Genomic DNA, 16354 nt, shown 5'->3' with positions numbered 1-16354 from the left:
TCGGGCGTGGGGGCAGGAGGAGTGGGGGTACTGGCTGGGGGGTCCCAGGAGAGGGGCGACCTGGAGGATGCAGATGGAGGAGGTGGACAGGTGTGAGGGAGTCTTGGGCGAGGTGCCCACCTCCTCCCCCCAGGGCTGTTTCGGCTGCGAGCGGCGGTGCCCTCACCGGCTGGCGTCTCAGGAAGGCATCTGCCAGGCCTGCTCCAGCAGACCAGGCCCGGGCCCCAGGTGGGGCTGCAGGGCCTGGCCAGGTGCGGGCACCATGGGGAGATCTCTAGGGCTCATCACTGCGGGCTGAGACCCAGCAGCAGCATCACACCCGGTGTCCCCTAGAGGAAAGGCCCCAGGCCCAAGCCAGCCAGTCCCTGCCCTGGGGCCAGCGCCCGCTCAACAGGACAGGCCCTGTGTCCAGCCCCCCCAGCTGAATGTGAGGTGCTGGAGGGGGGCAATGCCCCTTATGAGCTGGGGAAGGGGCAGGCGGCTCCAATCCTGTCCTGCCCCATCTCCCCCCAGTGCCGCCCTAAAGGAGCAGCCCAGTGTGGACTTGCCCCTCCATTTGGGGTATCCGCAGGATAGGGGGGGAAGAGGCTGTGTATTGGGATGGGTCTGGTTATAGGGGGACCTTGTGCCTGGCACTGAGAAGCTGCCATCTCGGGTGGGGCACGGGGACTGGTTATATGGTGTCCGCTTGCCCAATACTGAGATGCAGCCAACTCTGGGGTGGGGCGCGGGGACTGATTATATGGTGCCCGCTTGCCCAATACTGAGATGCAGCCAACTCTGGGGTGGGGCGCAGGGACTGGTTATAGGGGGCCCCTGTGCCTGGCACTGAGATGCAGCCACCTCTGGGGTGGGGCCTGGGGGTGTTTAACAATCCCCAGGCAATGCCCCACTACCGCAGTCTAGGACAAAAAGTGAAGGAGCCCCCCCCCCCCAGCCCCCAGGAAGGGGATGTTGGAAGGGAGCAGCAGCCTTGGAATTGGGCCAGGTGGGGGGGACCCAGGGCAATCCAGCCGCAGCGCCCCTATTGCCCCCCCAGGGGCTGACACACCTGACAGGCCCCCGATCCGCTGCAGGGCCCCCACCCGGGCACAGGCTCCAGCCGTAGGCGAGGATTGCTTTATTGGCAGTTATTTCTAGCATACAAACCGGGCGTGTGGGGGGGGGAGGCTATTTTAGATACAAAACTTTTTTTGGAAATAAAGATAGAAAATCTCCCCCTCCCCCACCCGGGCTGGCGTCGCCTCCTGCTGGTCGGCACAGGGCACGGACCAGCCCCTCCCCGCCCCCTGGCACCTGCCCCAGGGCTCTGTGCACCTACAACGTGGCACGGCCCCCCTGCCCCAGGGAATCACCCTCCTGTCCTGCGGCCGGGGGGCCTCCTGCATCCACTGAGCTGGGCCCTGTGGCATTGCCCCCGCAGGCCCCCCCACAGCCCATGAAGCACCTCCAGGCAGTGCCCACTTGGGGGGCGAATCCAGGCCGTGCTGCTCAGGCCCAATGGGGCAGATCAGAGGTCTCAGGTGCCCCCCTGCAGAGGTCCAGCCCTGCCCCCAGCCCCACACAGCCTGGGGGAGGGGTGTCTGGTCGCCCCACTCCAACCCCCCCCCCCCGTTTCCCACAGCATCCCCCCTACATCAGCCCAGCAGGAGGGGGGACAAGCTGGTACATAAATCACCCCCCAAAAACGGGCTTTGATTTGAGCCAGGATGAGGGCAGGCGGCGGGGAAACTGAGGCATGTCGAGTCCGTCTGTCCATCCATCCATCCCACCCGGGCCTGAGCCTCTCTCCCATCTTCACCAGGATCCACCCCCCTGGCCACTCCCGTCCCCAAACTAAAATCAAAGATAATAAATTAGAGCCAGGGACAACCCCCACCCCCCACACTTAGCCAAGGGCCCCATAAACCCCCCGCAGCCGGGCCAAGCCAGGGGTCTGAGCAGGAAAAGCGCCAGCTCTGGGTGTTTTTTCCCATGGAGGGGAAGCTCCCCCCGGAAGATTTAAGGTTAGCATTGCCCCTCACCCCAGACTCCCTATCTGGGCCATGCTGAGGGACGGGGGGGGGTCACAGCACCCCCAGTAGGTGGCGCTGGTGCACCGTGACACCCCCCCCCACTACAGGGTGAAAAGGCCAGAACCAGTCCCCCCCCCACCCAGCAGCTCCCTGCAGGGGAGCAATCCCAGCCCCAGCCCCCCACTTTTCCCTCTGCTCACACCCCCATAACTTGCCCCCATCCCCCCCAGGCACGGGGCTGCTGGGCCTCATCCCCACAGGCCTGACCATTAGACTGGGTGGGGGGGTCTAGCCCTGATCCTCCCTGGATCTGGGAGGTGCCCCCATCCAGGCCCCCTAAACGTCCAGCCCAAGGCACCCCCCTTGCAGCCAGCCAGGGACCCATTAACTATTTCATCAGCGGAGGGGGGGGAGGTTTCTCACCCCCACATTCCCCTGCAGTTCAGCAGACCCAGTCCCACTTCCAGTGCCCGGGACACTCGCTCAGCCTCCCATCGGCCCCCAGGCAAAGCCCCCAAAGTTGATGCTGGGGGGGTGGGCAGCAGCCCTGGGGGCCCCTCCCCAGCCTGCCCCCCCGTTTGGCAAGAAGGTGACCTAGGTCCCACTGGGGTTGGGGGTCTCTGTACATCCTCCACCTCTACCTGGCCCCACAGTCGGTTCCGTAGTGGGGGGCTCAAGGACCCCCGCTCGCTCCCCCCACAGCTCACAGCTCGATCTCAAACGTTTTCTGCAGGTCTCCGGCGAAGGGGTTGGCTGGGTCGGCCCCCCCCGGGGGCTTGGCCCCCAACGCCGCCCACTGAGCCTCAAACGGGTCCGGCTTGGGCCCGGGGCGGGCGGTGGGGGACAGAGGGGCCATGGCCCCTGGCTGGCCTGACCCCGGGGGCCAGGGGGTAGCGCTGCTGGACTTGGGTCGGGCCTGGGGGGGAGGGGGCAGCGCGGGGCCCAGCAGAGCAGGGGGAAAGGGGCTGGCCTTGCCCCCCAAGTTCGAGGGTGGCAGCTGGGCGGCGGAGCAGAAGACGTTGGCCACCATCTGGGAGGGCGTGATGCCCACCACGGGGACGCTGGGTGCCGCGAAGGGCCCGGCCGACGGGTAGGCCCCCACGGGCACGTAGGCCGGTTGCATGTGGGGTGGCAGGAACATGCCCACGGGAGCGGGCGTGGCGTCGTAGCTCACGGGGTAGGGGGGCAGCGTGGCGGGCAGGGCCGCGGGCACGGCTGCTGCGGGCGGGGCCACCTGCTGCGCCTTGGCCGTCTGGGCCACCTCCTCCAGCCAGCGCTCGGCCTCTGACGGGGTCCGCTTGTGTCCGGGCTGGAACGGGGGGGCCTGCGAAGGGGCCCCCGCCCCGGGCTCACCCCAGGCCGCTGGCCCTGTGAGCAAGGAGAAAAACCATGTCAGGAGCGAGCCACTCCCGTGGGTAACGCCAGGGCGGGGTGCGTAGGGCTGTCTACCTATGGAGCCCGTGCCTAGCATGAAGATGCGGCTGCCTCTGGGGTGGAGCGCACAGGCTGGTACCCAGGGACCTCTTGCCCAGAGCAGAGATCGGCTTTCTCTGGGGTGGGGGGCACCTTGTCCCTGTGACCTTGCACCGTGTGGATACAGGGCATGCCCGGGGGTAATCCCCAGGAGAGGGGCCTGGCATCATTGGGGGTGACCCCCTGGGGGTCACATGGAGTACCTGGGGGCCCTGACATGGGGCCCGTACCTTGGGGGAGTCCCGCAGGAGGGGAGGCGGTGCCGTTGGCGGCCGTGGGGCTGAAGGGGTCGGCAGGCGGGCGGGCGAAGGAGGCGTCAATCTGGCTGCAGAGGGCGCTGATCCCGTCGCTGTCACCAGTCGGGGTCGACTCCAGCTCTGGCACTGGGGGGGGGAGTAGAGTTGGGGGGGGCAACTCGGACTGAACACCCCCCGTTCCAGTGTGGCCCCCGGTAATACGCCCCCCATCTCTTAAGGGGCCGGAATCCAAGATACCACCCCTAGGGTCCAGCTGCCCCACGCCCGGCTCCCATGGCACCTGCTGCCCCCCACACCCAGTTCCCCCATGCTCCTGGCCCCCCACAGCCCCAGCTGCCACCTGTGCCTGGCTCAGCCACACCGCTGCCCCCCTTGCCCGGCTCCCCTGCCCCCCAGCCCTGGCGGTCCCACATCCGGCTCCCCAGCCCCGGTGCCGGCCCCCTGCCCCCCAGCCCTGGCGGCCCTACGTCCAGCTCCCCAGCCCCGATGCCGGCCCCACTGCCCCCCAGGCCTGGCGGCCCCACGTCCGGCTCCCCAGCTCCGGTTCCGGCCCCACTGCCCCCCAGCCCTGGCGACCCACACCCGGCTCCCCAGCTCCGGTTCCGGCCCCACTGCCCCCCAGCCCTGGCGACCCACACCCGGCTCCCCAGCCCCGGTGCCGGCCCCCTGCCCCCCAGCCCTGGCGGCCCCACACCCGGCTCCAGTGCCCCTGAGTCCTGGTGGCCCCACGGCCGGCTCTCCGGCGCCCCAGCCCTGGCGGCCCCACATCCGGCTCCCCAGCCCCGGTGCCGGCCCCCTGCCCCCCAGGCCTGGCGGCCCCACGCCCGGCTCACCGGCGCCCCTGGCCTGGAAGTCGCCCCTGCGCTGCAGGGTGGAGGGCAGGTCGCTGAGCCGCAGCGAGAGTTGGCGTTTGAAGGGCGAGTTCTGGCTGAGAGCGGGAAAGCCGCGGAAGGAGCCCTGGCGCACCAGCTGCTCCAGGGGCGCGTGGCGGCGCGGGATGGCGTGTTGGGGGCCCCCCTCCCCCTTCTCTGCCGGCGACGTGGCCCCCTGCGGCGGGGAGACGCTGCCCGGCTGGGCGGGGCCGGGGGGCGCCGAGGGGGCGGCGGCTGGGGTGGCTTCTGCTGGTACAGGGAGTCGGGGTGAGACCCCCCCGTAGTTCCCCTCCCCGCCCCCCCAGGACAGCCCCCTCCTCGGCACCTGCCCCCCTGCACCCTCAGCCCCTCCCCCCAGGACAGCCCCCTCCCCCAGCACCTGCCCCCCTGCACCCTCATCCCCTCCCCCCAGGACAGCCCCCTCCCCCGGCACCTGCCCCCCTGCACCCTCATCCCCTCCCCCCAGGACAGCCCCCTCCCTCGGCACCTGCCCCCCTGCACCCTCAGCCCCTCCCCCCAGGACAGCCCCCTCCCCCGGCACCTGCCCCCCTGCACCCTCAGCCCCTCCCCCCAGGACAGCCCTCTCCCCTGGCACCTGCCCCCCTGCACCCTCAGCCCCTCCCCCGGCACCTGCCCCCACAGCACCCTCAGCCCCTCCCCCCAGGACAGCCCCCTCCCCTGGCACCTGCCCCCCTGCGCCCTCAGCCCCCAGGAACCTCCATCCCTCCCTCAACACATTGAAGCCCCCCCCACCTCAGACCAAGTGTGGCCCCCTCCCAGCATGCACGGGGGGGCTGGAGAGGGGATGAGAGTATGGGGGAGTGGAGCTGGGCAGGAGCTGAGGGCATTGGGGATAAGTGGGACACCAGGGGTACCCAGAGGGGTGGGGGGGCGGAGACGGTCAGGAGCTGAGGGTATTGGGGTGGGGGGGACACCAGGGGTACCCAGGGGGGTGAGTGGGCGGAGACGGTCAGGAGCTGAGGGTATTGGGGTGGGGGGGACACGGGGGGGCGGCTGGAGCTGGGCAGTGGCTCGGGGTGCCTCCCTCTCACCCTTTTTCCTGTCCTGGATCTGGCGCAGCACGAGCTGGCGCTGGGCGGGCTGGCTGGCAGCCGGGGCGCGGAAGGAGCCCTCGCGGGCAAAGCTGGTGCGGTTGGCGTCGAAGGAGGCCGTCACCCCACACTCCTTCTCCCGCTTCTGCTTGCGCTCCAGGCAGGCCGCGAAGGCGCAGCCCACGGCGTGGCTCAGACGCTCGCCCTGCGGGCAGGGGGCAGAGTTGGGTCAGGGGGTGCCGAGCCGCGGGGGCCAGGTGAGCGCGCAGGGACATGAGCAGCCCTCGCACAGGCTGCGCGCACGGGGAGCTGGCTGGGCGAGTGCACGGGTGGGTGCAGGAGACCCAGCAAGCGCACGGGTGCAGACAGGCTGCCTGTGCAAGGACTGTGCCTGTGAGCACCGGCGTGCAAGTGAGCGGGCAGATGAGGCGGGCATGTCAGGGGCATCCCGCAGGCCAGGTAGAAGGGGCAGGCGTGCCAGCTGCAGTACATGGGCGAGGTGGGCGTGCGAAGCATCAGCGCGTTGGTGGGGTGGGCGTGCCAGTGGCAGCACATGGGCAAGGGTACGAGGCATGTGAGGTGCAGCGGCCGGCCAGGCGTGCTAGGTGCAGCATGCAGGTGGGGCGGGCGAGGGTGCGAGGTGTGCCAGGTGCAGCGGGCAGGTGAGGTGGGCGAGGGTGCGAGGTGTGCGGGGTGTGCAGCATGTTGGCAAGGCGGGCAGGGCATGCCAGGTTCAGTACGTGGGCGGGCGAGGCGGGCAGGCTGGCCAGGTTCAGCAGGCGGGCGAAGGTGCGAGGCAGGCGAGATGCAGCGTGCGTGCAAGGCATGCGGGGGTGCCAGGTTCAGCACGCGGGCGCAGGTGCCAAGCAGGCAAGGTGAAGTGTCAGCATGTGGGCAAGGGTGCGAGGTGCAGTGTGTGTGCAAGGCATGCAGGGCGTGGCAGGTTCAGCACACGTGCAAAGTGTGCGTGCGAGGCGTGCGGGCGTGCCAGGTTCAGCACGCGGGCGTGGGTGCAAAGCAGGCAAGGTGCAGTGTGTGTGCAAGTCATGCAGGGCGTGGCAGGTTCAGCACACGTGCAAGGCGTGCGTGCCAGGTTCAGCACGCGGGTGTGGGTGCAAAGCAGGCAAGGCGCAGTGTGTGTGCAAGGCGTGCAGGGCGTGGCAGGTTCAGCACACATGCATGGCGTGCGGGCGAGGTGTGCAGGTGTGCCAGGTTCAGCACGTGGGTGCGGGTGCGAAGCAGGCAAGGTGCAGTGTGTGTGCAAGGCGTGCAGGGCGTGACAGGTTCAGCACATGTGCGCGGCGTGCGGGCGAGGCATGTGGGCGCGCCAGGTTCAGCACGCGGGCGCAGGTGCGAAGCAGGCAAGGTGCAGTGTGTGTGCAAGGCGTGCAGGGCGTGGCAGGTTCAGCACACGTGCGAGGCAGGCACACACCCGGGGGGCCACGCACCGAGTCCTTCAGGGCCAGGAAGCAGTGGCAGATCCAGCGGCGGGTGGTGCCGTCGCGGCAGATGTAGGAAAAGGCCTTGTCGAAGTTGCGGTCGGGGGCGCAGAACGAAACCTTCTCAATGGTCTGGTCCACGATGAGATCCTGGGGGGCGGAGGGGGGGCATAAGATGGGGGCAGTACATCCCCCCTGCCTCAGCCCAAGGGGACACTCTGCACATCCGTGGGGCTCCCCGAGTCTATGTGGGGTGGGGGGATGGCAGGACCCCCCCAGCTCCCCACCGCCCCATAACCCCCACCAGCCGTGCCCCCCACAATCCCCAGTCCCTCCCCCCGCGCCCCCTCTACCTTTGTTTTCTCGTCGACGACCCGCAGCCCGTCGGCCGACACCCACAGAACCGACTTCACCGACTTGCGCCCGCTCTGCAATTGGGGGGGGTGTCAGTGGGGGACACTAGAACCCCCCCCAGCCCATCCTTCACTCCTGAGCCCTCTGCCCCACGGCTGGGGGGAACCAGTTCAGAGACTATAGAAATCTCTCAGCCCCCCGGGGCTAGCGGGGAGGTAACTGGGGGGTGCTGGGGAACTCGGGGTGCAGAAAGGGGTTGAAGGAGGAGGTGCTGGGGGTCCCCAGTGGGAGGCACCAGGGGCATCTGGCTCAGATCTGCCCCCCTCCCACCGTGCCAGCTGCACTCACTGTTTTCAGCTTCTTCACGGCCTCTTCGCACACGTGCATCCCCCGTGACTCCTCCACCTCCACGTGGCCCAGGTACTGTGGGGGGCAGAGGTCAGAGCCAGGCCACCCCCAGGCAAGATCCCATTGCCCCACTACTCACCATGCCCAGCGCCCACCCCTGGTGCAGGACTCCTGGGTTCCCCGCATGGAGGGGTAGGAGCTGAGCAGGCCCATGTGTGAGGGATGAGGATGTGCAAATCCTGGGCACACGTGTGCATCACAGGAAAGTTACTGCAAACATGGGCGTGCAAGCCAAGTGTGCAACCCCCAGCCCAAGTGTCCCCCGACCCACATGTGCGAGGCAAGCGTGCATACCCTGGCCTTAGAGAGCAGAATGGGTAACCCCCCTGGCCCGAGTGTGCCCCAACCCACATGTGCCAAGTGTGCAACCCTGCAGCCTGCGTGAGCCGAGTGTGTAAACCCCTGGCCCAAGCGTACCCATGGACCTGCGTGCACCCCGTTGAGCCAAGCCTGTGCATGACACTGGGCACGTGTGTGTAAGATGCTAGTGCACAGGTGTGCAAGCGGAGGGTGTGCCAGACATGCCAGTTCGTGGGACTCACCCACTCTCGTGCCAACGTGCGTGATCCCACCCGTCTGACTCACCCGCACGGGGAAGCTGCACTTGCCCCGGCGCACGGCCTCCTCGTCTGCCTGCCACTGGTGGGGCCGGCTGGCCTCGGGCACGTAGGCCGGCTTCTTTCGCCGCAGGCTTTGCCGCAGCTTGTTCATCGCGCCGCCGGCGGGGCCTGGGGGGACACGGGTGTGAGCTCCAGGTCCCTCCGCAAACATGCCCAGGGCCAGGACGCCTGGGTTCTATCCCGGCTCTGGGAGGGCAGTGGGGTCTAGTGGTTAGAGCAGGGGGGCTGGGAGCTGGGACTGCACCCAGGAGCTTCCTGTCTGGACACAAGGACCATTCTCGGGGGTGGGGGGCAGGGGTGCCTCTGCCCAGCCAGCCTTAGTCCATGGCTGCTCTGGGGAATGTGCACCCCATCTCCGGGGTCCTCCCAGTTCACACAAGCTGCCTCTTCACCCTTGGGAGACACTCACCCCCTCCTTGCCCTAGCCAGGCTCCCCCCACTCGTCAGACAGCCCCCGGTGCCCCGAAACAGCACAAGGTTCAGTGTGTGCCCGAGACACCAACTGCACGGGGGGGGAACAGACCCCCCCATATGAGGTGGGGGGGCTGTGGGACCCTGGGACACAGAGGGCATCTGCTGTGAGCCCCCTGTGCCGAGCTGGCCTGTGCCCCATGCAATGCCCCCAGCTCCTAACAAGGGGCACAAAAGGGGCCTAGATGGACCCCCCCCCCCGCAAACCAGCATCAAACCAACTCTGCCCTGGGGCAGGGGCCTGAACCCCCAAAGCAGACTGGCGGGGCTGGAGATTGGGGGGCCGTGGCTGGTAGTGGGAGATGGGCGGGCTGGGGCGGGGGGAGTTCTTTGGGGGCTGTGAGGGGTCGGGTCAGGCCGGGGCGGGGGGGGGAAGGGCAGCAGCCAGGCTGTGTTGGGGGGGTGAAGTGCTGGGGGAAGGGGGCCAGGACTGTGACGGGGGGGAAAGGGGCCGGGGGGAGGGGCCTTGGGGCCCCAGACAACCAAGTGGCAGCCAGAACAAAAGGGTGGGGGGGGCAGAGCCCCATGGTAACACCCCCACCCCCAAGGGAGGCAGCTGCCCCCAGTCAGCACTGGGCTCGACAGCTGGTCTCTCCCCACCCCCCAAACACCAGCTGGAGCCGGGCAGGGAGGTCGGGCCGGGCAAACATTTGGCCAAAGGGGTTTGTTTCCTCAGCTGCTCCCCCCCACCTGCTGCCCAGCCCCCACCCCCCCTGCACACCCGATCTCCTCCCCCTCAATACCCTCCCCGAGCGTGGGGCTGGGACTCCCCAGGGGGTGTCTGGGAGCTGGGGTGTTGAGCCCTTGGGGGGGAGACACCCCCCCAGCAGGCTAAGGGAATGTGGGGTCTCGTCCTGGGGGAAATCAAGCGCAGGGCGAACTGGCCTGGGGGGTCGGGGCCCTGGCTCAGACAAGCCACACCAGGCTGGACAGTGTCTGGGCTGGGGGGGGGGAAACCGGGGGTGGGACGGACTGAAACTCAGCGTGAATCTAGAGAGAATCAAACTGATAACAGGCCAGCCCCCGGAGCCCCCCCAATGACAGAGCAACCGCCGGGCCCAGAGACCCCCCCAATAACAGACCAGCCTCTGAAGCCCCCCCAATGACAGACCAACTGCCGGGCCCAGAGCCCCCCCAATGACAGACTGGCCTCCGGAGGCCCCCCAATAACAGACTGGCCTCCGGAGCCCCCCTAATAACAGACCGGCCTCCGGAGCCCCCCCAGTGACAGACCAACTGCCGGGCCCAGAGCCCCCCCAATGACAGACTGGCCTCCGGAGCCCCCCCAATAACAGACCAGCCCCCGGAACCCCCCCAATGACAGACCAGCCGCCGGGCAAAGAGCCCCCCCAGTGACAGACCAGCCCCCAGAGCTGCCGGGCCAGAGCCCCCCCAAAGACAGACTAACCGCCAGGGCCAGAGCCCTCACAATGACAGACCAGCCCCTGGAGCCCCCCCAGTAACAGACCAGCCCCAGAGCCCCTCCAGTAACAGACCAGCCTGCCCGCCTCCTGAAGGGCTGAGCTCCCCGAGCTCAAGCCAGGTCCGGGAGGGGGATATAAATATTCCCCCCCCCCGCCACTGGGGCTGGCACTGCCCAGTCAGTGCCTGGCTCCCAGCCTGCAGGAAGTGGGGGAGGAGCTGGGGGGGTCCCGGCCCCGACTGCTCCCATGGAGCAGAGCCAAGCGGACGTCTCGCCCAGGGATCCGTGCGGCACAGCCGCTGGCGTCGTCCGCCCTCAACAGCTCCGGGGGCTGGGCCCCACTCTGGGGACACCAGAACCCCCCCATGCCAGTCGCCACTGGTGGTGGCCCCCCCCCCGCCCCTCATGCACCCCAGTGCCGGGGGTGGCCTGCAGGGACCCCAGGGCAGAGCCAAGCGCGGGGACCTGCTCCGGCCTGGGACGCAGGCCTGCCTGCGGGGGCAGCTCCACGGGGCTCTGAGGGCCGGTTCCCCTCCTTGATCGGCTCCAGATGTGGCCACGCAGGGTGAGCTGGGCAGAGCTGCATTTCTGTGGGAACCTGCAAGGGCCCAAGGCAGCTTCGGCCCAAAGCTCCTGACCCACTTGGGGGGGGGGGGCTATGCCAGTCACAGGGAAACTGAGTCATGAGATGTGGCCAATCCCATGATGACTCATTGACAGCCTGGACTAGAACCCGAGAATCCTGACTCTCTCCCCCCACAACCAATGGACCTCACTCCCCCACCAGAGCTGGGGGAGAACCCAGGAGTCCTGGTTCCCAGCCCCCCTGCTCTAACCACTAGCCCCCACTCCCCTCCCAGAGCCAGGGGAGAACCCAGGAGTCCTGGCTCCCAGCCCCCCTGCTCTAACCACTAGCCCCCACTCCCCTCCCAGAGCCAGGGGAGAACCCAGGAGTCCTGCTGTTCCCCTTGGGCTGGAGGCTCCGGCAGCAGCTGGCCTCCGACGTGGCTCGAACGGATGCTCATAATTCCAGATAGTTTCCCAACTTCCTGTTGGCTCCCCGACGGCGTCTGGGATCCCTTGAGCTCAGCCAGGTCGGCCCTGGGGAACTCAGCGGCTGCCTCTACCGGGGCCGGGGAACCGTGAGCGCTTCCTGCAGGTCCCCCTGCGGCGAGCTCCCCACCCTGCCCCAGCAGCCCCCCTGCCAACCGTCTGCCCCAGGCCCTGAACTCCAGAAAAACCCCACAGCCCATCCCCCATCTCCACCTTGGCTGGGCTCCACAGGGGAGGCGACCTGGCAGGAAGCCAGGGATTCGCACCCCATCTGCACAGGGAAACTAAGGCACAGAGCAATCACAGCGGCCGAGTTCAGCACTGCGGAAGCAGCAGAGAATTCTGCTAGTTCACCCGGGGAGATGTCAGAGCCCGACGTCCGTACAGACGAGACAGGATGAATCACAGCCGTCTCTGGGGCGGGGCGCGGGGACCGGTTAGCCAGGGACCCGGCACAGAGACGCAGCCGTCTCTGGGGCGGGGCACGGGGACCGGTTAGCCAGGGACCCGGCGCCGAGACGCAGCCGTCTCTGGGGCGAGGCGCGGGGACCGGTTAGCCAGGGACCCGGCGCCGAGATGCAGCCGTCTCTGGGGCGAGGCGCGGGGACCGGTTAGCCAGGGACCCGGCACCGAGATGCAGCCGTCTCTGGGGTGGGGCGCAGACACCGGTTAGCCAGGGACCCGGCGCCGAGATGCAGGCGTCTCTGGGGCGGGGCGCGGGGACCGGTTAGCCAGGGACCCGGCACCGAGATGCAGCCGTCTCTGGGGCGGGGCGCAGACACCGGTTAGCCAGGGACCCGGCGCCGAGATGCAGCCGTCTCTGGGGCGGGGCGCGGGGACCGGTTAGCCAGGGACCCGGCACCGAGACGCAGCCGTCTCTGGGGCGGGGCGCGGGGACCGGTTAGCCAGGGACCCGGCACCGAGACGCAGCCGTCTCTGGGGCGGGGCGCGGGGACCGGTTAGCCAGGGACCCGGCGCCGAGACGCAGCCGTCTCTGGGGCGAGGCGCGGGGACCGGTTAGCCAGGGACACGGCACCGAGATGCAGCCGTCTCTGGGGTGGGGCGCAGACACCGGTTAGCCAGGGACCCGGCGCCGAGATGCAGGCGTCTCTGGGGAGGGGCGCGGGGACCGGTTAGCCAGGGACCCGGCACCGAGACGCAGCCGTCTCTGGGGCGGGGCAGTTGTTTACGCAGGGAGCTCTCCCCTGCTGTTCCAGGCGTGCCAAGGACCAAGCTCCACAATCTGTTCGGACTGCACAGAAACACGACCCTCCTAACGTTCCCTCAAAACACTTCCCAGACGTCAAACCACAATTTGAAGACTTCAGTAACTCGGACATAGGTTAGGGGTTTGTTATAGAAGTGGATGGGTAGGGTTCTGTGGCCTGCTTTGTGCAGGGGCTCAGACTAGATGATCATATTGGTCCCTTCTGACCCTAAAGTCTATGAGTCACCCCTGCTCCGCGACCAAAGAACGGAGACCTGACAACCACTCATTCCTGAGCCCTTCATGTCCTGGGCCCCCCCCGGGCCGGGGAGCGAACCCAGGAGTCCCGACGCCTGGGCCCCGCTGTGCCGGGGAGCGAACCCAGGAGTCCCGACGCCGGGGTTCCCCACCCACCGACCTGCCTGCCCAGAGCTGAGGGAGAGCCCCAGGCCCCAATGCCCATGGCAGCCAGCCCCTCCCCAGAGCCAGACGCAGACACCCGGGGGCCCAGGTAGCCAGGCCTTTCCCCGCAGCGGGGGAATAATTCGAACCGCAGCAGCCGAACGGTAAGTGATGCTGGGCGCAGGCCTCCCACGAGCAGCCTGGCAGACACCAGGCTGCAAAGTAAACTCCCATCGGCTCCCCTGCCCCCCCCTCGGGGCTCCTGAATCACTGGGCATCCAGGGGCCGCGTGATTAAGGCAAGGGGGGGGGTGTCTTTGATCATTGCCAGGGATACGCCATATCCTTGCGTCCCCAGCAAAATCTGTCACATCCCCAGGCCGGCTGCAGACACCACCTGTTCCCAGAGCAAACACGCCCCAGCCTGGGAATTACAGGGCAGGAGCCAGAGATCAGAGGGGTCAGGGACGGGGGGGGGTTGCACTGGGGAGAGCCCCCTTGGTTTGGGTGCGACAAATATCTCCTCCTCCCCCGCCGGGGCTGGCACTCCCGCAAGAGCTCGGTCACGCCCCGACGTGGTGGCACAGCTGTTTTCAGGGGAGGGAGAACTGGCCCCTTCCCCATCCAGGGACAGGCCCACGCAAGCAGCTGCCCTGTGTGCCAGGCTCCCCCGGCCGTTCTGGGGTGGCCTGAGGTCCCCTGGTTTGTCCACACTCCCTGGAAACCGCCCTGGGCGGGTAACCGGCGCCAACCTCGGGTGGTTCTTTGCAGCCGAAGGGGGCACCAGGGCACGGTCGTGGGGAGACCCTAAATCCGTTCCCCCGGACACCAGCTCCTCTGTCCGCACCTCCCCCCCCGGACAGCATCACATCTCCCCTCCAACTCCGATCCAGAACCGGGCCCAGCCCGCACGGCCCACGGGCGGCAAGCGCGCCAGGCGGGGCCGTGCAAAGGGGCGCCCCGGGCGACTGATCCCTCCAGTGCGGTTTGGATCGATCGCCCAGCCCGCGCCATCTGCCAGCGCTCAGCCCCCCCGCCGCAAGGCCCCGAACCACAGTGCTGCCAGATCTGCAAAACGCTAGGAAAATAAAGGACATTTCTCCCCGCTGCGGCTCCCTCCTTACTGGGGGGGGGGGCGGGAGAATTTCCCTTTTCCCAGCACTGACGCCTCCCCCCACTCCAGCTCTGCAAAAATCAATCACCCTCCCCAGCCTGACCCGAGGCTCAGACCCCCCCGTTTCCACAGGCCTAGGGAAGGAGCGACCCAAAAGCCCTGGGGGGGCAGGGGGGGCACAGATCCCGCTCTCATGTATGTGGCTTTGGAGAAAATAATCGGGGGGGGGGGGGGGCAGGCCCACAGCCCAGGCTTCAGTAGTTCACTTCCCCTCCCCTCCCCTCTCGGACCCGGCACCAGCGCTGGGGGGGACCCCAGAACTCCCCCCCCGCAGCATGCCGCAGGCTAATAACCCATCCGGTCTGCCCCCCCCCCGAGAGATGCAGGAAGGGCGGGGGGGTCCCGCTCTGCCAGAGCCCCCGTGCAGCCGCCACTCGGGGAGGGGGGCCCGGGGCGGGCAGGGGTTTCGGAGCGGGGCCCCCCCTTTCCGAGACACGTTTGCGGGGGGGGGCAGATGCAAAGTGCACAAGGCGGGGGGGATCGGGGATCGGGCCCCCCTTACCCGGGCGCTGGCTGGCTCCGCAGGCACCGAGCGGCCCCCCCGGCCGCCCCCGGCTCCGGCCCCGGCCCCTGGTTACTGTGTCGCACGCACGCGCCGCCGCCGCCTCCCCGGGAGCATTCCAGCCGCTGGCCACGCCCCTGCCTCATCAATATGCAAACAAGCGACCCGCTCAACCACGCCCTCCCGTGCGCGAGGTCTCACGGCCCCGCCCCCTCTATTGAGCTCCCCTTTCCCAGCGCCTCTCAGCTACCCTCCCATTGGCTGTGGGCTCATGAATATGCAAATAGACTCTGTATTGACCACCACTCCCTCCTTCCCTTCCGTTATTTACAAACTGCCTCTTCCCCCACCCGGCTCTCTTCCTATTGGCCTCAAGGCTCATTAATATGCAAATAAGCCTGCACTGACCTAACCCCCTTTTTTTCTGGCCAAGAGTCCCTCAGCCTGCTCCCATTGGCCCCCAGGCTCATGCATATGCAAATACACCTCCCATCCCTTGATAGGCACAAGGGTTGGCCCCCAGACTGGGCCTGGGGGTAAGAGGCGCGGGGGAGGGGGACCCCTTTGGCGCTTGGCCACCTTCCTCCGAACAACGAACCCCCAGACCAGATCCATCACTGCCCCCACCCTGTCTCACCCAGACCTATTGGTGCTCCTGCCCAGAGCAAGTGGGAGATAGCCCCCGCCCCACCAGGCCCCTTACTCCCCCCCAGAGCTGGGCAGGGTTGCCCCTCACCCCGTTGCATCGCCCACAGAGACAAGCCCCACCTCGGGGTGCTGCCAGTGTGGATTGGAACCCGGCCCCTCTCCCGGCTGGGACAAGCCCCGGTGCCGCGAGCGGTGCCGTTCGATACAGGTGGGGGCGGCTCTGTGTGTGTGGACGCCCTTAAATTGGTTCAGACCCGACGGAGGGCAGTGGACCGCAGGCTAGACGGAGCCACACGCAGCCACCAGCGAGGTCCAGCCGCTGCCACGTCTCTGGCTGGGCCCCCCCAGTGCCAGGGTTTTAACTCTGGAGCACCCTGATCCGATCCCGGCCCGGCCCCATGCCCAGCCGGGGCCGCAGCTGGGCCACGCCAAGGGGCCGAGCGTGAGCCAGAGTGAGCGCCGGCGGCACCTGCTTCCGCGCCACTCCTGGGCTTTGACCCCGCAGGCCGGCCCTCGGCGGATCCCAGCTTCCTCTGCTGCTTTGCAGCCTGGCACAGCCCGGCCTGCTCGCCTGTGATGCCATAGCCAGCATGGCACTGCCAGCTCTGATGCCATGGGGGGTGACTTCGCGGGGGGGGGGGGGGAGGAACTCTGAGCCGGGATGGGGCTGTTTGTTCACACGGCAATGAAAACACTGCCTGGCCAGAGCATCGTTCCAACCCACTGGGCTGCACCGCGACAGCCTACATGGGGCAGGACTCCTGGGTTCCCTCCTCAGCTCTGGGAGCAGGGTCTGCTGGGTAGACCGGGGGGGGGGGTTGGACCCGGGACTCCTGGGTTCCCTCCCCAGCTCTGGGAGTGGGGACCAGGAATCTGGACTGTGGGGGGTTGTGCCCATCTGTCAACCAGGCGATAACCAGTTGTGGGCTGAACTAAATGAAGTTGGCTCAGGGGGTTTGGGCTACAAAGGAGACACCGCGCAGCA

The 16354-nt window shown here is 68.1% G+C and overlaps 1 protein-coding gene across 5 annotated transcripts; it reads right to left on the bottom strand.

Annotated features, from left to right (window-relative positions):
* Window positions 1-1066: 1066 nt before the first annotated feature.
* On the bottom strand, window positions 1067-14841 carry NUMBL (NUMB like endocytic adaptor protein). 5 transcript variants are annotated; one of them, XM_050928489.1, is made up of 9 exons: window positions 14722-14839; window positions 8456-8598; window positions 7811-7885; window positions 7462-7536; window positions 7118-7258; window positions 5670-5874; window positions 4579-4866; window positions 3719-3871; window positions 1067-3383 (listed from the first exon to the last, which is right to left on the bottom strand). In XM_050928489.1, the coding sequence occupies exons 2-9, from the start codon at window positions 8579-8581 to the stop codon at window positions 2719-2721; spliced, it is 1728 nt and encodes a 575-aa protein (XP_050784446.1). In that variant the 5' UTR covers window positions 8582-8598; window positions 14722-14839; the 3' UTR covers window positions 1067-2718. The 5 variants fall into 5 exon arrangements, with proteins under 5 accessions (XP_050784446.1, XP_050784449.1, XP_050784447.1 ...); XM_050928492.1 differs by having other exon boundaries at window positions 3719-3865; XM_050928490.1 differs by having other exon boundaries at window positions 4579-4863; window positions 14722-14838.
* Between the last annotated feature and the right edge of the window lie 1513 nt (window positions 14842-16354).

The sequence above is a fragment of the Gopherus flavomarginatus genome, chromosome 18, assembly GCF_025201925.1.
Source record: "Gopherus flavomarginatus isolate rGopFla2 chromosome 18, rGopFla2.mat.asm, whole genome shotgun sequence".
NCBI lineage: Eukaryota > Metazoa > Chordata > Testudines > Testudinidae > Gopherus > Gopherus flavomarginatus.
Note: the sequence above shows the minus strand (reverse complement) of the source record. Positions and strands in the feature narration are given on the sequence as shown.